This window comes from Ranitomeya variabilis, chromosome 6, assembly GCF_051348905.1.
Source record: "Ranitomeya variabilis isolate aRanVar5 chromosome 6, aRanVar5.hap1, whole genome shotgun sequence".
Taxonomy (NCBI): Eukaryota; Metazoa; Chordata; class Amphibia; order Anura; family Dendrobatidae; genus Ranitomeya; species Ranitomeya variabilis.
The window spans coordinates 40,394,264-40,417,927 of record NC_135237.1 but is presented as its reverse complement, the minus strand read 5'-3'; the positions used below and the strand labels follow the sequence as shown (position 1 = coordinate 40,417,927).

The following is a 23,664-nucleotide window of genomic DNA, read 5'->3' as shown; positions in this document are numbered from 1 at the left end:
ATTCGCAGACTACAGAAACCTCCTCGTTATATTCTTCTGGAGAACGTGAAGGGATTTGAAACCTCCGAGGCGAGGTAATTGTATATCCCATAACCTGAAAATATTACATGACTATCAGACAGAGAAGGATTGTCACTGCTGGGGACCACAGCCATCAGCTGTTATATTTGGGGGAAGCACTGCATAAGGAATTGGTTCCCCACATTACCACTGAGGAAGTTAATGGAAGGTCCACAGCATAGCACAGAGGTCTCTTATGGTGACTAAAGGTACCTTCACACTGAACAACTTCACAACGATATCGCTAGCGATCCGTGACGTTGCAGCGTCCTGGATAGTGATATCATTGTGTTTGACACGCAGCAGCGATCAGGATCCTGCTGTGCCATCATTGGTCGGAGCTAGAAGGCCAGCACCTTATTTCGTCGCTGGATCACCCGCTGACATCGCTGGATCGGTGTGTGTGACGCCGATCCAGCGATGTCTTCACTGGTAACCAGGGTAAACATCGGGTTACTAAGCGCAGGGCCGCGCTTAGTAACCCGATGTTTACCCTGGTTACCAGTGTAAATGTAAAAAAACCCAAACACTACATACTTACATTCCGATGTCTGTCGCGTCCCCCGGCGTCCGCTTCCCTGCACTGTGTCAGCGCCAGCCGGCCGTAAAGCAGAGCACAGCGGTGACGTCACCGCTCTGCTTTACGGCCGGCGCTTACAGTGCAGGGAAGCAGAACGCCGGGGGACGCGACAGACACCGGAATGTAAGTATGTAGTGTTTGGTTTTTTTTACATTTACACTGGTAACCAGGGTAAACATCGGGTTACTAAGCGCGGCCCTGCGCTTAGTAACCCGATGTTTACCCTGGTTACCCGGGGACTTCGGCATCGTTGGTCGCTGGAGAGCTGTCTGTGTGACAGCTCTCCAGCGACCACAGAGCGACGCTGCAGCGATCGGCATCGTTGTCTAGATCGCTGCAGCGTCGCTAAATGTGACGGTACCTTAAGGTGGTCCCAGCATCCAGACCGCCATCAATGCTATCTTCTTTTATATCTTCAACATGGCAGAAGATTGCACGCCAGTAGAGAACAGCAAATGGACGACTCTGGAGAGGTGGGAAATCTATAAAAGTTGGACTTGACGATGGATACATTCCCATACAGATTCGCCCTTCCTTACCTTTCCTGATGCCTTTGATACATCCAGAAATAATTGATGCCAGATGAGCAGCTTTATAAAAAAAAATGATTTTGTGATACTCTGTTAGGAGAGGTGCTCTATTGTGCTCTATGTCTGCTTGTGTCCACCTAGTGGTTGTAATGTGAAATGCAGCCTGTGAAGGTATTTGTTCTCATGTAGCAATAATGTATTGTTTATGATTTGGCGATCCGGCCAGCTTCAGAGCAGCACTTACAATCTCTATAGCAAAGAGCTTGCATGCGCTGCACTCCTTGCCTAGGAAAGCGGCTACCGCTGATATACTGCAGAGGTGGCCGATAACTTAGGGAATGAGCTACAAACTGACATTTTTTTTCCATTCTTGACAGCAGAGAGGGTTTTCTACAAGAAGTAAATTTCAATGTTGCTTGTTTTCACAAGGACCTATCAAATCTCCCCATTTATGATCATGAGAAAACATTAGTAGCGTATGCCATCATTTCCACTTTTGTTAATTGTGGGTGTCCTAGAAGTCAGACCCTACAGACCATCCTATTACATCATACCCTAGAGATATGTCATAACAGGTCAATTTGGAATGCAGCCTATCAGAAATTGTATGTTCATTTCGATTTTTGGATTTTTTGTTTCCTTTTTCAATTTTTGCAGAGACGCACTCATCAGAACATTAGAGAGCTGCGGATACATTTATCAAGAGTTCCTGCTATCACCACCTTGTGTAAGTAGACTTCTCCCATCTACCATGTGGCACTTTTAAAAAAAAAAAATATTTAGAAGCTTTTGATTTTATTTTATTTTTTTTTTTTTTTTAGAAGCTTTTGATTATTTTTTTTTATCTATTATGTTTTCCACTAAAGATATTAAATTTTTAATATTTTTTTAATTTTTTTTATAAGAAACAGTAATCTATCTTATCAGAGAAATCTGCTTCCTTCTCTACTTTACCACCACTTCTTCCTCTCTTCCCTGCCTCCTCAACTTATCATTCACTCTGAAAAAAAACAAAAAACATTTCAGTGCATTCAGGCTCACTCCAGATGGACATGCCAGCACAGGGACGTTTCAGGTTACACCTGCTATTATAAGCTAAGGAGACTGGGAGTGAGGAGCAGGGTGAGAAAACAAGCAGAGGGAGATACAGAAGGAAAGTGCTGAGCTTTCAAACAACTTTTTTTACACTAGAGCTGGATTCACATCTACACTGCTCAGTAATACATTTTCTTTATGCTGCTGTAGCTTCTGTGTGTTAACTAAGAAATGAAGAGCAGTAATGCCTCTATGAGCTGTGTATGGGAGACATCATTGGAGAGAGTCTCCACCGACCGCCTCAGAGTCGGTTGGAAATGACTACAGCCTAAAGAGGGAAAATAGTTGAAAATGCAGGATATCATAATGGCCAGAAATGGTGTTATTTCTCATGTACACAAAACAGCTTATCCTGAAATGTTACTTGAAGTCTTTTACACTACCCCAGAGCTGGATTCACATCTACACTGCTCAATGCTGCCATTTCCTCCATGCTGCTGCAGCTTTTTTCTGTGTGTTAACTAAGAAATGAAGAGCAGTAATGCCTCTGGGACCTGTGTATGGGAGACATCATTGCATTGGTTCTCTACCCACCACCTCAGTGTCAATGGTAAATTAATAATAGAGCCTAAAGAGGAAACATTGATGAAAATGCAGGATAACATAATGGCCATAAATGGTGTTATTCCTCATGTACACACAGAACAGCTAATCCCGAAAACTTACTTGAAAATACAATTACCCTTTAAGTATATTTGAAAAAAAAAAAAGTTGTTCCTTACACTTTTACTAGTTGTAAGACGAGACTGCCAAGTTTTATAGTAAGGTTCTCATTAAATCTTTCACTATTTTAACTTTTTACAAGCTTGGAATCCCAAATTCAAGGCTGCGATACTTTCTCATTGCAAAGCTTCAAGAGGAACAGTTTGCTTTCCAGACCACCAATAAAGTAAGTAGCCAACTGTTTGCTTTTATTTTTTTTCTTTTATTTTTCGTTTTTAAGGTGCCATTATTATTATTATTATTATTATTTATTATTATAGTGCCATTTATTCCATGGCGCTTTACATCTGAGGAGGGGTATACATAATAAAAACAAGTACAATAATCTTGAACAATAGAAGTCATAACTGGTACAGTAGGAGAGAGGACCCTGCCCGCGAGGGCTCACAATCTACAAGGGATGGGTGAGAATACAGTAGGTGAGGATAGAGCTGGTCATGCAGCGGTTTGGTCGATCGGTGGTTACTGCAGGCTGTAGGCTTGTCGGAAGAGGTGGGTCTTCAGGTTCTTTTTGAAGGTTTCGATGGTAGGCGAGAGTCTGATGTGTTGTGATAGAGGGTTCCAGAGTAGGGGGGATGCGCGAGAGAAATCATCACAATGCCATCAGGCCTATAGATTGGGCCTTGTGTTCCTCTTCATGCTTAAAGCAGATTTATCATTTCTTCAGTCTTGAAAATTTAAGGAACATTTTCTCCCATAGGAGTAAAAAATGGGTAGAAAAATAATTGTTTGCAATCTACTTTATTATTTTTTATTCCCTTGTGGTCTAGGGTACAAGAGTAAAAAAAAAATCCTTCTTGCACTCTAGACCACCAGGGAATAAAAAAATAATTCCCTGGTGGTCTAGAGTGCAAGAAGGATTATTTTTTTATTCCCTGGTGGTCTAGGGTACAAGAAGGATTATTTTTATTCCCTGGTGGTCTAGAGTGCAAGTAGGATTATTTTTTTATTCCCTGGTGGTCTAGGGTACAAGAAGGAATTCTTTTTATTCCCTGGTGGTCTAGAGTGCAAGTAGGATTATTTTTTTTTAATCCCTTGTGGTCTAGGGTAGAAGAAGGGTGGTGTAGGATAGAAAATAGGTTACTTTTTATCAACTAGTAGTCAAGGGGAGAACAAAGATTTTTTTTTCTAATGGAATGGTTAATATTTTATCCGTTTTGGTCTAGGGCAATTGTTATTTGTTTTATTCCCTGGTAATCTAGGGTAGAAGAGTGGATATTTTTTGTATTTTTGGGGTGTTGGGGGCAGGTGGTCTATAGTATAAAATATTTTATTCCCTGGTGGTCTAGGGTTAGGGTAGAAGAGGGGTTGATATTTTTTCCCTGGTGGTCTAGTTTTGAAGAAATGTTAAAATGAATTTCAAATGGTTGAGGGTAAAGTCTCCTTCCTTGATGGTCTAGGGAAAAGAGGTGATACTATTTTATTCCCTGGTGGTTTAGGGTAGAATACTTTTTATTCACTAGTAGTCTAGGGAAAAAGAAATATTTTCATTTTTTTATTGTTTGGTGGGCTAGAGTTGAAGAGGAGTTTGTATTTTTTTTCCTATTGACCTAAGGTAAAAGAAGGGGTTAATATTTTATCCATATTGGTCTAGAGTACCGGTAATTGTGCAATTATTTTATTTATTCCATGGTAATGTAGGGTAGAAGAGTGATTGATTTTTTTATTTATTGTTCCGGGGGGTCTAGAGTAGAACATATTTTATTCCCTGGTGGTCTAGATTTGAAGGAGTGTTAAAATCGATGGCAAATGGTCTAACGTAAAGCCCCTTCCTTTATTGTCTGGGGAAAAGAGGTAATGATATTTTCTTCCCTGGTGGTCTAGGGAAGAAGTGGTTAGTAATAATTGATAATGGTCAAAGGTTAAGCTCCCATCCATGATGGTGTAGGAATAAGAGCTATTCATGTTTTATTTCCTGTGGTCTAAGGTTAGATAGGGGATAATATTAATAGTTACTGGTATAAAGTAGAAGAGGAGGAGTTGATATATTATGTTCCCTGGTAGTCTAGGGTGAGGCGTCCTTCCTTGGTGGTCTAGGGAAAGTTACTAATGTCTTTTGTGAATGTCTTTTGTTCTCCGTTTAGATCCTTGAGGAGTTTCCTCGCTGTGATACATCGGAGCCGTCCTGTCCCAGCAGCGCTGTCGGCCCGCAAAGAAACTTACAGACGGATGAGGAAAGTCTGCGCCACAAGCAATGGCCACAAGGAGCCTTTCTGTACAAACTGGAGACTGCTGAGCAGCTGGAGAGAAAACGGAGTCAGGACGCTGACTGCTCCGTACAAACCCTGCAAGACTTTCTGGAAGACAATGTGGAGATCGGCCCGCACCTTCTGCCCCCAAAGGCTTTACTCAGATATGCGCTCATTCTGGATATTGTTACACCAGCGTGTAGGAGATCAACGTGCTTTACAAAAGGGTGAGCGAGTCCGCAGGTGTATATGTATGTGCAAGGGGAGGCCCTGCTACTCCATATATTAGTACCTCTACAGCGTGTCCTGGGGTAAAATAGATAATGTACATAGAGGTTGGGAACACTGTATACACAATGTAATTATCTCATACTGATCCCGAGTTACATCCTGTATTATACTCCGGAGCTGCACTCACTATTCTGCTGGTGCAGTCACTGTGTACATACATTACTGATCCTGAGTTACATCCTGTATTATACTTCAGAGCTGCACTCACTATTCTGCTGGTGCAGTCACTGTGTACATACATTACATTACTGATCCTGAGTTACATCCTGTATTATACTTCAGAGCTGCACTCACTATTCTGCTGGTGCAGTCACTGTGTACATACATTACATTACTGATCCTGAGTTACATCCTGTATTATACTCCAGAGCTGCACTCACTATTCTGCTAGTGCAGTCACTGTGTACATACATTACATTACTGATCCTGAGTTACATCCTGTATTATACCCCAGAGCTGCACTCACTATTCTGCTGGTGCAGTCACTGAGTACATACATTATATTACTGATCCTGAGTGACATCCTGTATTATACCCCAGAGCTGCACTCACTATTCTGCTGGTGCAGTCACTCTGTACATACATTACATTACTGATCCTGAGTTACTTCCTGTATTACACCCCAGAGCTGCACTCACTATTCTGCTGGTGCAGTCTCTGTGTACATACATTACATTACTGATCCTGAGTTACATCCTTTATTATACTCCAGAGCTGCACTCACTATTCTGCTGGTGCAGTCTCTGTGTACATACATTACATTACTGATCCTGAGTTACATCCTTTATTATACTCCAGAGCTGCACTCACTATTCTGCTGGTGCAGTCACTGTGTACATACATTACATTACTGATCCTGAGTTACATCCTGTATTATACTCCAGAGCTGCACTCACTATTCTGCTGGTGCAGTCACTGTGTACATACATTACATTACTGATCCTGAGTTACATCCTGTATTATACTCCAGAGCTGCACTCACTATTCTGCTGGTGGAGTCACTGTGTACATTCATTACATTACTGATCCTGAGTTACATCCTGTATTATACCCCAGAGCTGCACTCACTATTCTGCTGGTGGAGTCACTGTGTACATTCATTACATTACTGATCCTGAGTTACATCCTGTATTATACCCCAGAGCTGCACTCACTATTCTGCTGGTGCACTCACTGTGTACATACATTACATTACTGATCCTGAGTTACATCCTGTATTATACCCCAGAGCTGCACTCACTATTCTGCTGGTGCAGTCACTGTGTACATTCATTACATTACTGATCCTGAGTTACATCCTGTATTATACCCCAGAGCTGCACTCACTATTCTGCTGGTGCACTCACTGTGTACATACATTACATTACTGATCCTGAGTTACATCCTGTATTATACCCCAGAGCTGCACTCACTATTCTGCTGGTGCAGTCACTGTGTACATTCATTACATTACTGATCCTGAGTTACATCCTGTATTATACCCCAGAGCTGCACTCACTATTCTGCTGGTGCAGTCTCTGTGTACATACATTACATTACTGATCCTGAGTTACATCCTGTATTATACCCCAGAGCTGCACTCACTATTCTGCTGGTGCAGTCATTGTGTACATACATTACATTACTGATCCTGAGTTACATCCTGTATTATACCCCAGAGCTGCACTCACTATTCTGCTGGTGCACTCACTGTGTACATACATTACATTACTGATCCTGAGTTACATCCTGTATTATACCCCAGAGCTGCACTCACTATTCTGCTGGTGCAGTCACTGTGTACATTCATTACATTACTGATCCTGAGTTACATCCTGTATTATACCCCAGAGCTGCACTCACTATTCTGCTGGTGCAGTCTCTGTGTACATACATTACATTACTGATCCTGAGTTACATCCTGTATTATACCCCAGAGCTGCACTCACTATTCTGCTGGTGCAGTCACTGTGTACATACATTACATTACTGATCCTGAGTTACATCCTGTATTATACCCCAGAGCTGCACTCACTATTCTGCTGCTGCAGTCACTGTGTACATACATTACATTACTGATCCTGAGTTACATCCTGTATTATACTCCAGAGCTGCATTCACTATTCTGCTGGTGCAGTCACTGTGTACATACATTACATTACTGATCCTGAGTTACATCCTGTATTATACTCCAGAGCTGCACTCACTATTCTGCTGGTGCAGTCTCTGTGTACATACATTACATTACTGATCCTGAGTTACATCCTGTATTATACCCCAGAGCTGCACTCACTATTCTGCTGGTGCAGTCACTGTGTACATACATTACTGATCCTGAGTTACATCCTGTATTATACTCCAGAGCTGCACTCACTATTCTGCTGGTGCAGTCTCTGTGTACATACATTACATTACTGATCCTGAGTTACATCCTGTATTATACCCCAGAGCTGCACTCACTATCTGCTGGTGCAGTCACTGTGTACATACATTACATTACTGATCCTGAGTTACATCCTGTATTATACCCCAGAGCTGCACTCACTATTCTGCTGGTGCAGTCACTGTGTACATACATTACTGATCCTGAGTTACATCCTGTATTATACCCCAGAGCTGCACTCACTATTCTGCTGCTGCAGTCACTGTGTACATACATTACATTACTGATCCTGAGTTACATCCTGTATTATACTCCAGAGCTGCATTCACTATTCTGCTGGTGCAGTCACTGTGTACATACATTACATTACTGATCCTGAGTTACATCCTGTATTATACTCCAGAGCTGCACTCACTATTCTGCTGGTGCAGTCTCTGTGTACATACATTACATTACTGATCCTGAGTTACATCCTGTATTATACCCCAGAGCTGCACTCACTATTCTGCTGGTGCAGTCACTGTGTACATTCATTACATTACTGATCCTGAGTTACATCCTGTATTATACCCCAGAGCTGCACTCACTATTCTGCTGGTGCACTCACTGTGTACATACATTACATTACTGATCCTGAGTTACATCCTGTATTATACCCCAGAGCTGCACTCACTATTCTGCTGGTGCAGTCACTGTGTACATTCATTACATTACTGATCCTGAGTTACATCCTGTATTATACCCCAGAGCTGCACTCACTATTCTGCTGGTGCACTCACTGTGTACATACATTACATTACTGATCCTGAGTTACATCCTGTATTATACCCCAGAGCTGCACTCACTATTCTGCTGGTACAGTCACTGTGTACATTCATTACATTACTGATCCTGAGTTACATCCTGTATTATACCCCAGAGCTGCACTCACTATTCTGCTGGTGCAGTCTCTGTGTACATACATTACATTACTGATCCTGAGTTACATCCTGTATTATACCCCAGAGCTGCACTCACTATTCTGCTGGTGCAGTCACTGTGTACATACATTACATTACTGATCCTGAGTTACATCCTGTATTATACCCCAGAGCTGCACTCACTATTCTGCTGGTGCAGTCACTGTGTACATACATTACATTACTGATCCTGAGTTACATCCTGTATTATACTCTAGAGCTGCGCTCACTATTCTGCTGGTGCAGTCACTGTGTACATACATTACTGATCCTGAGTTACATCCTGTATTATACCCCAGAGCTGCACTCACTATTCTGCTGGTGCAGTCACTGTGTACATACATTACAATACTGATCCTGAGTTACATCCTGTATTATACACCAGAGCTGCACTCACTATTCTGCTGGTGCAGTCACTGTGTACATACATTACTGATCCTGAGTTACATCCTGTATTATACCCCAGAGCTGCACTCACTATTCTGCTGGTGCAGTCACTGTGTACATACATTACATTACTGATCCTGAGTTACATCCTGTATTATACCCCAGAGCTGCACTCACTATTCTGCTGGTGCAGTCACTGTGTACATACATTACATTACTGATCCTGAGTTACATCCTGTATTATACCCCAGAGCTGCACTCACTATTCTGCTGGTGCAGTCACTGTGTACATACATTACATTACTGATTCTGAGCTACATCCTGTATTATACTCCAGAGCTGCACTCACTATTCTGCTGGTGCAGTCACAGTGCACATACATTACATTACTGATTCTGAGTTACATTCTGTATTATACCCCAGAGCTGCACTCACTATTCTGCTGGTGCAGTCACTGTGTACATACATTACATTACTGATTCTGAGTTACATCCTGTATTATACCCCAGAGCTGCACTCACTATTCTGCTGGTGCACTCACTGTGTACATACATTACATTACTGATCCTGAGTTACATCCTGTATTATACCCCAGAGCTGCACTCACTATTCTGCTGGTGCACTCACTGTGTACATACATTACATTACTGATCCTGAGTTACATCCTGTATTATACCCCAGAGCTGCACTCACTATTCTGCTGGTGCAGTCACTGTGTACATTCATTACATTACTGATCCTGAGTTACATCCTGTATTATACCCCAGAGCTGCACTCACTATTCTGCTGGTGCAGTCTCTGTGTACATACATTACATTACTGATCCTGAGTTACATCCTGTATTATACCCCAGAGCTGCACTCACTATTCTGCTGGTGCAGTCACTGTGTACATACATTACATTACTGATCCTGAGTTACATCCTGTATTATACCCCAGAGCTGCACTCACTATTCTGCTGGTGCAGTCACTGTGTACATACATTACATTACTGATCCTGAGTTACATCCTGTATTATACTCCAGAGCTGCACTCACTATTCTGCTGGTGCAGTCACTGTGTACATACATTACATTACTGATCCTGAGTTACATCCTGTATTATACTCCAGAGCTGCACTCACTATTCTGCTGGTGCAGTCACTGTGTACATACATTGCATTACTGAACCTGAGTTACATCCTGTATTATACTCCAGAGCTGCACTCACTATTCTGCTGGTGCAGTCACTGTATACATACATTACATTACTGATCCTGAGTTACATCCTGTATTATACTCTAGAGCTGCGCTCACTATTCTGCTGGTGCAGTCACTGTGTACATACATTACTGATCCTGAGTTACATCCTGTATTATACCCCAGAGCTGCACTCACTATTCTGCTGGTGCAGTCACTGTGTACATACATTACATTACTGATCCTGAGTTACATCCTGTATTATACTCTAGAGCTGCGCTCACTATTCTGCTGGTGCAGTCACTGTGTACATACATTACTGATCCTGAGTTACATCCTGTATTATACCCCAGAGCTGCACTCACTATTCTGCTGGTGCAGTCACTGTGTACATACATTACAATACTGATCCTGAGTTACATCCTGTATTATACACCAGAGCTGAACTCACTATTCTGCTGGTGCAGTCACTGTGTACATACATTACCGATCCTGAGTTACATCCTGTATTATACCCCAGAGCTGCACTCACTATTCTGCTGGTGCAGTCACTGTGTACATACATTACATTACTGATTCTGAGTTACATCCTGTATTATACCCCAGAGCTGCACTCACTATTCTGCTGGTGCAGTCACTGTGTACATACATTACATTACTGACCCTGAGTTACATCCTGTATTATACCCCAGAGCTGCACTCACTATTCTGCTGGTGCAGTCACTGTGTACATACATTACATTACTGATTCTGAGCTACATCCTGTATTATACTCCAGAGCTGCACTCACTATTCTGCTGGTGCAGTCACAGTGCACATACATTACATTACTGATTCTGAGTTACATCCTGTATTATACCCCAGAGCTGCACTCACTATTCTGCTGGTGCAGTCACTGTGTACATACATTACATTACTGACCCTGAGTTACATCCTGTATTATACGCCAGAGCTGCACTCACTATTCTGCTGGTGCAGTCACTGTGTACATACATTACATTACTGATCCCGAGTTACCTCCTGTATTATACCCCAGAGCTGCACTCACTATTCTGCTGGTGGAATCACTGTGTACACACATTACATTACTGATCCTGAGTTACATCCTGTATTATACCCCAGAGCTGCACTCACTATTCTGCTGGTGCAGTCACTGTGTACATACATTACATTACTGATCCTGAGTTACATCCTGTATTATACTCCAGAGCTGCACTCACTATTCTGCTGGTGCAGTCACTGTGTACATACATTACATTACTGATCCTGAGTTACATCCTGTATTATACTCCAGAGCTGCACTCACTATTCTGCTGGTTGAACCACTGTGTGTATACATACATAAGACTTGATTACTTATTGTTTGCTGAATGACTCTTGTACTGATAATGATTCTGAGTTACATTTTTTTTTTACTTCAGAGCTGCACTCATTATTTTGCTGGTTGCTTTTGGTGTCAATCAACAAATTACGCAGCAGAGCTCCTATAATAAAAGGCGGCTGATGGGAATCTACACTTTGCAGAAATATTGGTTGACTGTTACCTGTAGCGAGCAGCACAATAGTGCATGCGCTCTGAGATTTTCGAGACTCTGTGGATGATCCTGGCATGCAGATATCTCATTGTTAGCTCTATAGTACTTTGATCTGGTTTTAAAGCAGACCGCTCATCAGATTAGACAATATAAATTTCTTACATTATTAAACAAATCTGTCAAACCTGATGTTGTTGGTATTATTACATTAAAAATCCATGTCAAAATGTCTGTATAAGACTTTTTTAAATCTCTCCGCCCACCTGCCCCAAACGACAGCTCCTCAGTGTCCCTCCTCCCTGCTGCTGTTGAGATCTCACACTGCTCAGTACAAGCTGCAGCTGTCCGGCTGGGTGTGCGGAGACTGAATACACCTGGATTCATCATTAGCTACATCACTCTATAGCTGGACTATACAGACAGTCTTTACATGGATTTTCAAAGGAAATACATCAGCCCCATCAAGTATAAGCAGCCAAATTAAAAATATATTCAGTTTTTCATGTGAGATCCGATGACTGAGCTGCTTTATGAAGTGATAAATGACAGTCTGCTGGGATTTGTTGTTTTTTTTTTTTTTTATAGGTATGGACATTACATGGAGGGAACCGGTTCGATTCTTCAGGCAGCGACCGATGTCGAGGTTTGAGTCTTCTTCTTTCTTCATATGAAAAGTTGTACTTTGGGGGATTTTTTTAAATTATTTTATTATTTTTTTTCTTACCCCTAATGTACTGATGACATTTTTTACAAAATATGTATATATAATTTGTTATAAAAGTTCATAAAAGGGGAAAATATATATTTTGTCATCTGTGGGAGCCCCAGTTACAGAGGCAAACAGCCGCCTACATTGACAGAAGTTTCTGGCAGAACAGTCTGGGCCTGCAGACACTCGGCAATCATCTGATCGCCAGGTCTGCGGAAGCATCGGCAATACCGATGTCTTATATTCAATGCATTGCGCTCAGTGAACACTATGTATTCAGCAAAACCAAAAGCAAGCGGTAGTAAACCGTATCTGACAGTCGAAAACTGGACCTGCTCCTGCAGGAGCTTTAAACCCCCACCCACCGTACATGTACAATCGCACAGAATTAAAGCCCAGGACCAAACTCCGTAAATTTCTGATTATAATCAGATTATTTTTATTATTTAGTTATATTTGTCTTATTGCGTTATTATTTTGCCCTCTTCATTCCGAACATTCTTTTTTTTTTTTTTTTTTTTTTACACATACTTTTATTACAAATGTCCGATCTTCCGGAATGTCTCACGTATCGACGTTTATAAGGTCCAGATCACAGAAATGCTTCAGTCTGTCCATATAAGACAGTGTGCCCCTCCGGGAGAGATCATATAGTATAATGACACAAACAGCTTTAGCAAATGTGAAATGCTGCATTATTCCTACTGTCCGGAGAGCTGGCAGCCGGGGCCGCCTGTCTCTGCACGCTTTATTGCTTCTGGACAATGGCGCTCTCATCAACTGCATGAGTAAAATGTTCAGCCAAGTGGGCAAAAAATGTCTCTGTGCCGTCCACAAACACTGCGCCAGCTCGTAGGGCGGGGGACATTTATTAGGGATGTGTTGACAGATGAATCTGCCTGGTCACTGTGAAATCATTGAGGGACCAGTACATACTGGGGTCTATCACAGGTACAGTGCCTTGCGAAAGTATTCACCCCCTTGGCTTTTTACCTAGTTTGTTACATTACAACCTGTGTTTAAATATTTTTGTGATCTGATTTGTGTGTGACGCGTCAGCACTAAATAGTCTAAATTGGTGAAGTGAGAAAAATATAGGCATAAATTAAATTTATGGCATCAAATATAAATTGGCATGTGCATATGTATTCACCCCTTTTGCTATGAAGTCTCTAAAAATTTATGTTGCCATCAATTGCCTTCATAAGTCCCATGCTTAGTGACAGGACGTCCCCCTGTGCGCAATGTAAGTGTCACATGTCTGTCAGTATATACACTTTACCTTTTCTGAAAGGCCACAGAGGCTGCAACACCATTAACAAGAGGCACCACTAACCAAACACCGTGATCGAAGAGGTACCACTAACCAAAACCGTGATGGAAGAGGCACCACTAACCAAACACCATGATGGAAGATTCACCACTAACCAAACACCATGATGGAAGAGGCACCACTAACCAAACACCGTGATGGAAGAGGCACCACTAACCAAACCCGTGATGGAAGAGGCACCACTGACCAAACACCATGATGGAAGAGGCACCACTAACCAAACACCATGATGGAAGAGGCACCACTAACCCAACACCATGATGGAAGAGGCACCACTGACCAAACACCATGATGGAAGAGGCACCACTAACCAAACACCATGATGGAAGAGGCACCACTAACCCAACACCATGATGGAAGAGGCACCACTGACCAAACACCATGATGGAAGAGGCACCACTAACCAAACACCGTGATGGAAGAGGCACCACTAACCAAACACCAAGAACTCCAAGGAGATCTCCAAAGTCAGGGACAAAGTTGTTGAGAAGCACAAGTCAGGGTTGGGTTATGCAAAAATATCCCAATTTTTGATGATCCCCGGAGCACCATCACATCCATTATCATCAAATGGAAAGAACATGGTACCACAACAAACCTGCCAAGAGAGGGCACCACCAAAACTCTCAGCCTGGGCAATGAGGGCATTAATCAGACAGGCAGCGCAGAGACCAAAGGTAACCCTGAAGGAGCTGCAGAGTTCCTGAGCAGAGACTGGAGTATCTGTCAATACGACCAGAATAAGCCATACATGTCATGGATTTGACCTTCATGGAATAGTGGCCAGAATAAAGTGTTTACTTACATGCAAAAATTTTAAGAATTGTTTTGATTTTGCCAAAAAGACATACGGGGGACTCCCCAAATGTATGGAGGAAGGTGCTGTGATCAGATGAGACCAAAATTTAACTTTTTGGCCATCAAGGTAAACGCTATATCTGGCGCCAAACCAACACAACTCATCACTCCAAGAACACCATCCCCACAGTGATATATGGTGGTAGCAGCATCATGCTGTGGAGATGTTTTTTGGCAGCAAGGACAGTGAAAATGGTCATAATCGAGGGAAAGATGGTTGGTGCGAAATACAGGAATATTCTTGAGCAAAACCTGTTTCAGTCTGTCAGTGATTTGAGACTGGGATGGAGATTCACCTTCCAACAATACAATGACCCAAAGTATACTGCTAAAGAAACACTCGAGTGGTTTAAGGTGAAATGTGTAAATGTTTTGGAGTGGCCTAATCAAAGCCCAGACCTAAATCCAGGTGAGAATCTGTGGTCAGACTTGAAGATTGTTGTTCACCAGAGGAAACCATCTAACTTGAAGGAGCTGGAGCAGTTTTCCCTTGGGGAATGGGCAAAAATCTCAGTGTCAAGAGATGGAAAGCTCATGGAGATTTATCCAAAGTCACTTGCAATTATAATATTCGCAAAAGGAGGCTCTGCAAACTACTGACTTTAGGAAGGTGAATAGTTATACACACTGAAGTTTTCAGTTATTTTGTCCTATTTGTTGTTTGCTGCACTATAAAAAGAAAAGGATATGTTCACAGTCGTAGGCATGTTCTTTACATGAACTGATACAAACTCTCAAAAAGAACAGTGGAATTCCAGGTTGTGAGGTATCAAAACACAAAAGAAATGCCAAGGGGGTGAATACTTTAGCAAGCCACTGTACTGCGGTTATGTCTGTTATATACAGACCTGTGAAGGTTTCAGCTTCTTTCTCATTTTCACACAGATTAGTTCAGCGTATAAATCACTGGAGACCTTGTCTGACGAGGAGAAACTCGCTAAACTGTCCACACTGAAATTGAGATATTTCACGCCAAGAGAAATTGCAAATCTTCACGGATTCCCAGCGCAGTTCGGTATGTGGAGAGCGGGACATGTAAGAGTCATTGATATGAACAGCTCCTTAAGGGGCAGAGTAATGCTGGACTATCTTCTGATGTGTTTATTCCTCTGTTATTCCTCCTGAAAATGTATTATTACTGTTCCTTTGTAAACGGAGCGTTTCCTAACACAATCTGACATTGTCAAATCAGTGTTCTCAGTTTTGAAGAGATGAATTGCTGCACTTCACCTTTAAAATCATTGGTCTGTTGTTCTGTATGATGCATGGAAGTGCCAAGTCTTCCCGGTGGGAGGCTCTTTGTGACCCATAGAGTGGTCAGGATAACTGAGTCTTCTCTTTTACAAGCACATGGAAGATAGTTGTCTAGGATTGATATCTGCTTTAAATGAGTTCTATATACGCAATATTTGGGACAAAGGGTCACCCAATGACAACCCCACCTTACTAACAAGAGAGAAGAACCGCTACAAAGACTGACTACCTCTAAAGCCCCCGTCTCACATAGCGAGATCGCTAGCGAGATCGCTGCTGAGTCACAAGTTTTGTGACGCAACAGCGACCTCAGTAGCGATCTCGCTATGTGTGACACGTACCAGCGATCAGGCCCCTGCTGTGAGATCGCTGGTCGTGTCGGAATGGCCTGGACCTTTTTTTGGTCGTTGAGGTCCCGCTGACATCGCTGAATCGGTGTGTGTGACACCGATCCAGCGATGTCTTCACTAGTAACCAGGGTAAACATCGGGTTACTAAGCGCAGGGCCGCGCTTAGTAACCCGATGTTTACCCTGGTTACCATCGTAAATGTAAAAAAAAAAAAAACAGTACATACTCACATTCCGGTGTCCGTCAGGTCCCTTGCCGTCTGCTTCCTGCACTGACTGAGCGCCGGCCGTAAAGTGAGAGCACAGCACAGCGGTGACGTCACCGCTCTGCTGTTAGGGCCGGCACTCAGTCAGTGCAGGAAGCGGACGCCGGGGGACGCGAAGGTGAGTATGTACTGTTTGTTATTTTACATTTTACACTGGTAACCAGGGTAAACATCGGGTTACTAAGTGCGGCCCTGCGCTTAGTAACCCGATGTTTACCCTGGTTACCCGGGGACCTCGGCATGGTTGGTCGCTGGAGAGCGGTCTGTGTGACAACTCTCCAGCGACCACACAGCGACTAAACAGCGACGCTGCAGCGATCGGCATCGTTGTCTGTATCGCTGCAGCGTCGCTGTGTGTGACGGGGCCTTTAGGAAGACTTGACTAATTCATTTGATTAACTTCATGCTTGTCATCCACATCGGAGGAGAACTTCCTTACAAATTAGAGAGGTCCTTTCGACTCTCCGGACATGTTTATTTAATTAAATACTTGTATTCCTTTAAGAAATGAGACCTCTGTAGCATCTTTCCTTCGAAATTGATTTCTCGTTCCTCTGTTACTCCTCTTGGAAATATATGAATAAATTGACAATGGGGTGGTACAAGTTGGGCATGTGTTCCTAGACAGACTGACTTCATCTGTCAGCATCATAGAGACACATCTCTTTGCTGGTACGTTTGGTGTTGCTCAGTTTTTAATTTATTCAGGAGGAATAACAGGTACAGCAAAATGAAGACTTGAAAGAAAAAGATGCTATACACTTGTTTATTCATAGCAAAAGCAAATATTGAGTAAAATAGACATACGGTATGAGGAGAGGTGACAGGTCGTCTTTAGGTAAGCTTCCTGCGTGCATATAAGATGGCTTTGTTTCTGCTGTATCAGAGTTGAGCTGAAGTTGGCTCAGTTCATCTATCCAGTCAGCTTCAAAGCAGCACTTAAAAACCTTACTGGAAAGAGCCTGTAAGCGCTGCACTCCTTGTCAAAGAGATCGGCCACTGCTGATAGACTGCAGATATACAGCGGGTACGGAAAGTATTCAGACCCCTTTAAATTGTTCACTCTTTGTTTCATTGCAGCCATTTGGTTAATTCAAAAAAGTTCATTTTCCTCTCATTAATGATCACTCTGCACCCCATCTTGAATGAAAAAAAACAGAAATGTAGTAATTTTTGCAAATTTATTAAAAAAGAAAAACTGAAATCTCACATGGACATAAGTCTTCAGACCCTTTGCTCAGTATTGAGTAGAAGCCCCTTTTGAGCTAGTACAGCCATGAGTCTTCTTGGGAATGATGGAACAAGTTTTTCACCCCTGGATTTGGGGATCCTGTTGTGAATTTACTTTTTGCTCCCTCTAGTGGTTACTAGTTTTTTGACTCTGGTTTTTCTGTCATTCCTTTTATCCGCACCTGGGTCGTTAGTTAGGGGTGTTGCTATATAAGCTCCCTGGACCTTCAGTTCAATGCCTGGCAACGTAGTTATCAGAGCTAGTCTGCTGTGCTCTTGTCTACTGATCCTGGTTCCAGTTATATCAGCTAAGTCTGCCTTTTGCTTTTTGCTATTTGTTTTGGTTTTGTATTTTTGTCCAGCTTGTTCCAAATCTATATCCTGACCTTTGCTGGAAGCTCTAGGGGGCTGGTGTTCTCCCCCCGGACTGTTAGACGGTTCGGGGGTTCTTGAATTTCCAGTGTGGATTTTGATAGGGTTTTTGTTGACCATATAAGTTACCTTTCTTTATTCTGCTATCAGTAAGCGGGCCTCTCTGTGCTAAACCTGATTCATTTCTGTGTTTGTCATTTCCTCTTACCTCACCGTCATTATTTGTGGGGGGCTTCTATCCAGCTTTGGGGTCCCCTTCTCTGGAGGCAAGAAAGGTCTTTGTTTTCCTCTACTAGGGGTAGCTAGATTCTCCGGCTGGCGCGTGTCATCTAGAATCAACGTAGGAATGATCCCCGGCTACTTCTAGTGTTGGCGTTAGGAGTAGATATATGGTCAACCCAGTTACCACTGCCCTATGAGCTGGATTTTTGTATTCTGCAGACTTCCACGTTCCTCTGAGACCCTCGCCATTGGGGTCATAACAGGATCCTCTGCCATTCTTCCTTGCAGATCCTCTCCAGTTCCATCAGGTTGGATGGTGAACGTTGGTGGACGCCATTTTCAGGTCTCTCCAGAGATGCTCAGCTTGGTTTAGGTCAGGGCTCTGGTTGGGCCAGTCAAGAATGGTCACAGAGTTGTTCTGAAGCCGCTCCTTTGCTATTTTAGGCTACGTTCACATTAGCGTTAAGCTAATGTGCGTCGGATTTGCGTCGGCGACGCAGCGGCGACGCATGCGTCATGCGCCCCCTATACTTAACATGGGGGACGCATGCGTTTTTTTTTGTTGCGTTGTGCCACACATGCGTCTTTTTTGCCGCAAGCGTCGGACCAAGAAAACGCAACAAGTTGCATTTTTCTTGCGTCCGATTTTCGGCAAAACCGACGCATGCGTCGCAAAACGCAGCGTTTTTGCGTGCGTTTTGCCGCGTTTTTGCGTGCGTTGTGCGTTGCGTCGCCGACGCAGCGGCGCACAACGCTAGTGTGAACGTAGCCTTAGCTGTGTGCTTAGGGTCATTGTCTTGTTGGAAGGTGAATCTTCGGCCAAGTCTGAGGCCCAGAGCACTCTGGAAGAGGTTTTCATCCAGGATATCTCTGTACTTGACCGCATTCATATTTCCTTCAATGGCAACCAGCCGTCCTGTCCCTGCAGCTGAAAAACACCCTCAGAGCATGATGCTGCCACCACCATGTTTCACTGTTGGGATTGTATTGGGCAGGTGATGAGCAGTGCCGGGTTTTCTCCACACATTCCGCTTAGAATTATCACCTAAAAGGTCTTAGTCTCATCAGACCAGATAATCTTATTTCTCATAGTCTGGGAGTCCTTCATGTGTTTTTTTAGCAAACTCTATGCGGGCTTTAATATGTCTTGCACTAAGGAGAGGCTTCCATCGGGCCACTGTGCCATAAAGGCCTGACTGGTGGAGGGCTGCAGTGATAGTTGACTTTGTGGAACTTTCTCCCATCTCCCTACTGCATCTCTGGAGCTCAGCCACAGTGATCTTGGGGTTCTTCTTTACCTCTCTCACCAAGGCTCTTCTCCCACGATTCCTCAGTTTGGCTGGACAGCCAGGTCTAGGAAGACTTCTGGTGGTCCCAAACTTCTTCCATTTATGGATTATGGAGGCCACTGTGCTCTTAGGAACCTTGAGTACTGCAGAAATTCTTTTGTAACCTTGGCCAGATCTGTGCCTTGCCACAATTCTGTCTCTGAGCTCCTTGGCCCGTTCCTTTGACCTCATGATTCTCATTTGGTCTGACATGCACTATGAGCTGCGAGGTCTTATATAGACAGGTGTGCGCCTTTCCAAATCAAGTCCTATCAGTTTAATTAAACACTGCTGGACTCCAATGAAGGAGTAGAACCATCTCAAGGAGGATCAAAAGGAAATGGACAGCATGTGACTTAAATATAAGTGTCTGAGCAAAGGGTCTGAATACTTATGACCATCTGATATTTCAGTTTTTCTTTTTTACTAAATTTGCAAAAATTTCTACATTTCTGTTTTTTTTTTCAGTCAAGATGGTATGCAGAGTGTACATTAATGAGAAAAAAAATGAACTTTTTTTGAATTTACCAAATGGCTGCAATGAAACAAAAAGTGAAAAAATTTAAAGGGGTCTGAATACTTTCCGTACCCACTGTAACTGGTAACCTCTGCAGTAAAATATAGAATCGAAAATTCTCCATTTTTGAGAACATAGAGGATTTTTTTAATACAGGTAGATTACACAGTTACTAGTTTTTGCTGTCACTTTGCAGTGTTGCACATTTCTGATGATAATATAAGTAATGTATTACAATGTATATGTGTCTGGTATAAAGATTAGGCTGTAATTATCTGTCGTCTCCTTACTTTTCAGATTTTCCTGATAAGATAAGAACCAAACAGCGATATCGTCTCCTGGGGAACAGTCTGAACGTGCACATCGTGGCCAAGCTGATATCTCTTCTGCTGCAGAACACAATGTAACGGCGTCGCCTCAAGGATCTCTGTACAGAATACACCGCGATATCTAATAAATTATGCAATAAAGTTTTTGTATTTTTACAGTTTACGATGAGCGTTTTTCATGCACAATAAAAGGGGTCTTTTTTGCATCAATGCCATAAAAAAAAATTTCCAGCTGTTTCTCTGTGTTTTAAAGGTTTTTTTTCTGAATGAGATATTTATTGTTAATCCATAGGACATACTAAATATCTCAATGGGTCTCACAGCCAGGACTTGCATCCGGAAAACAGGGCTCCATCGCGTGCAACTATCAGTGGACGCGCATTAAGCAATTTTTGGAACTCCCGTAGAAATGTACAGGCATCATATGCGGCCAGTAGAAATTACCCAAAATATTTGCAGGACCCTGGGCCATGGGCCAGATGAATAGTCTGTGACATAGTCCTGCAAACCCTTTATTTCCTGCTAAATTCCCGATGCCTCTTTTCAGTACAAGAAGGGGGATTCAGGATCCAGTATTGATAAGCTTGCTTTGTTATAGCATCACTAATACAGAAGCTGCAGCAATGCTTTGACCCCCGGTTTAGATCCAGGGATGTCAGCAGGTAGGAGAAGGTTTCCAGGGCTCTCGGCCAGTAACCATGGACCACCATTGTGACCGATGGACCAAGATCTTGCAAATCTTTATGATGTTCTCTACCATCCACCTCTGACAGCAGAGCTCAACTGGGCCCATTCTCCAAGGGATAGGACCAACATCTATCGAATATTGACGCAATATCCAATGTACATTTCATAAATGTTCAGGTTTGTGCAACCCCATTTATGACTTTCCTCAATTTATGCAGAACCATGGCTGTACAATGGCTGCTCGGTATGTTTTTCGCTATGTTTCAGGGAGAGAGCTGATGATTTTCTCCGCACCGCCCTTTGTGATTGACAGGTCTCTGTGTACATACATGATAGAGACCTGTCAGTCCACTGGAGCGGTGCAGGGAGAATCCGGCCGGCTCTTCAAACTACCGTATGTTTTCTCTGAAATGCTGCATTTCGGACAAAGACATACCTGGCTGCAGTCTTGAAGTCGTGCTCTGATTCACGCTGCCCGAACCAGAGCAAAAGTCAGGGCCCATATGTTAAGTGTTTCCTAATTCATGATTCCCATGGGGCCCTGCCATCGGGGCAATAGTGGTCACTCTGTTGTACTAAAATCTACCCGATAATGCAAATGTTCCCTGTTTTGTGCAATCGTGAAGAATATTTTTGTTATATGAGATTTTGCATGTCATTTCCTGATTGGAACCGATGGGGAAATGCAGCGCTGAAAGAATTTCATAAGAAATCTCTATTCCTCCTGAGAAATCTTTTCAAAACCATTCTGACTGTTTGCGTTATTTCTTTTTTATAAAATATACATGAGCATTTTTAGCTCCATTAGTATGGTTCCTATTTTGGAGCAATGATCCTTAGAATTTTTCTTTTAGTTTTGCAAGTAGAGAGCAATAGTTTTTTTTTATTATTATTTTAAAAAGCTTTCTCCCAATATACGGTAGCTGTATGAGTGCTTGTTTGTTTTTTTGCAGGATAGCACCATTTTCTGATACATCATTTGATGATGGAAGGGATAGTCCTTGTACATTTATGGCACATCTACGGGATGGCTTTTTCAAGCCTCCCGTGGTCCTGGCAGCATGAATCTAATGTCAGGTTCTTTTTAAAAGTGATTCATTATCTAATCTTCAGAAAATAGAATTTTTAAACTCCACATACAATCCTCTTGTGATACAAAACTGTTCAAAATAATGTCATTTTTTTACTTTAATGTGTAAGCTCCATAATACAATGTTTTGCATGCCGGTACAAGAAAATCAGCAGAATTCTGATTTTTTTTTTCAGGCAATAGAGAATAAATATATCCTGTAAGTAGGAAATAGTACACCCCCTGTTCACTAGAATGGGAGCTCCATGCGCTCGTTTTTCAAAAATGTGGTTAGTAGTGATGAGCAAATGTGCTTGGATAACGTCTTATCTGGGCATGCTCGGGTGTTATCCCATCATCTGGGCGTGCCCGTGTATTATGTTCGAGTCCCCGCGGCTGCATGTTTTGTGACTGTTGGACAGACTCAATGCATGTGGCGATTGCCTGTTTCTTAGGGAATCCCCATGTGTTGACGATGTCTAACAGCTGCCATGCCATGCAGCTGCAGAGACTCGAACATAATATACGAGCACGCCCAGATACTGGGATAACACCCGAGCATGCTCAGAAAAGATGTTATCCGAGCACGTTAGCTCATCACTGGTGGTTAGAGATTGAATGCAGCTGTCACATTTGGGTTAGCCCCTTTAATAGGTTCACGTGGTGAGGTAGATTCACGAAGCGACAGGGCAGGGTGGTCACGCAGACCCAGGGTGTTGGTATGGATGGCTGGCAGGCGGGCATGTGGAGGAGTGAGGATTTGGACACCCTGGAACTGTAGGAACAGGAGGGCAGACAAAAAGGGAAATGGCAAGTCGGCAGAAGCACACGGAACTAGCGGTATATTGCACAATATGAACAGAGTCAAATAATAGCGGGTTAATCAGCAGGAAATGGGAGCATTGAAACATGACTGAGAACGGATGTTGGAGCACTACAAAGAAACTAAAGTCTCAATACTAAGACGTGTGTATCTTAACTGGCCTTAAGGAGATGATTTCTGTTGTGAACTCTGTTTTTGGGCTCCCTCTTGTGGTCACGAGTGGTACTGTGTGAGTGCTATCTTTGGGCTCCCTCTGGTGGCTCTTTTTGTCATTCTGCGGGTCTGTGGCTGGGATCAGCTGTCTCGTTATCTGCTGGTTGGTTTCCTATTTAGCTCACCTGGACTTTCAGTTGTTGCCTGCTGTCAATGTATTCAGTGCTATTTTGATCTCTCCTGACTACCTGCGTTATCAGTCTCTCCAAGAGAAGC

At 42.8% G+C, this 23,664-nt stretch overlaps 1 protein-coding gene across 2 annotated transcripts in view; it reads left to right on the top strand.

Annotated features, from left to right (window-relative positions):
- The window catches only part of TRDMT1 (tRNA aspartic acid methyltransferase 1), a 40,302-nt gene extending 19,485 nt beyond the window's left edge, over window positions 1-20,817 (top strand). For both annotated transcript variants that reach the window (XM_077268302.1, XM_077268301.1), the window contains exons 5-11: window positions 9-74; window positions 1,828-1,897; window positions 3,071-3,154; window positions 5,073-5,404; window positions 12,475-12,532; window positions 15,675-15,804; window positions 20,625-20,817. In XM_077268302.1, the coding sequence (XP_077124417.1) occupies window positions 9-74; window positions 1,828-1,897; window positions 3,071-3,154; window positions 5,073-5,404; window positions 12,475-12,532; window positions 15,675-15,804; window positions 20,625-20,734 (850 nt within the window). In that variant the 3' untranslated portion in view covers window positions 20,735-20,817. The remainder of the gene's footprint in view (window positions 1-8; window positions 75-1,827; window positions 1,898-3,070; window positions 3,155-5,072; window positions 5,405-12,474; window positions 12,533-15,674; window positions 15,805-20,624) is intronic.
- The last annotated feature ends 2,847 nt before the right edge of the window (window positions 20,818-23,664 follow it).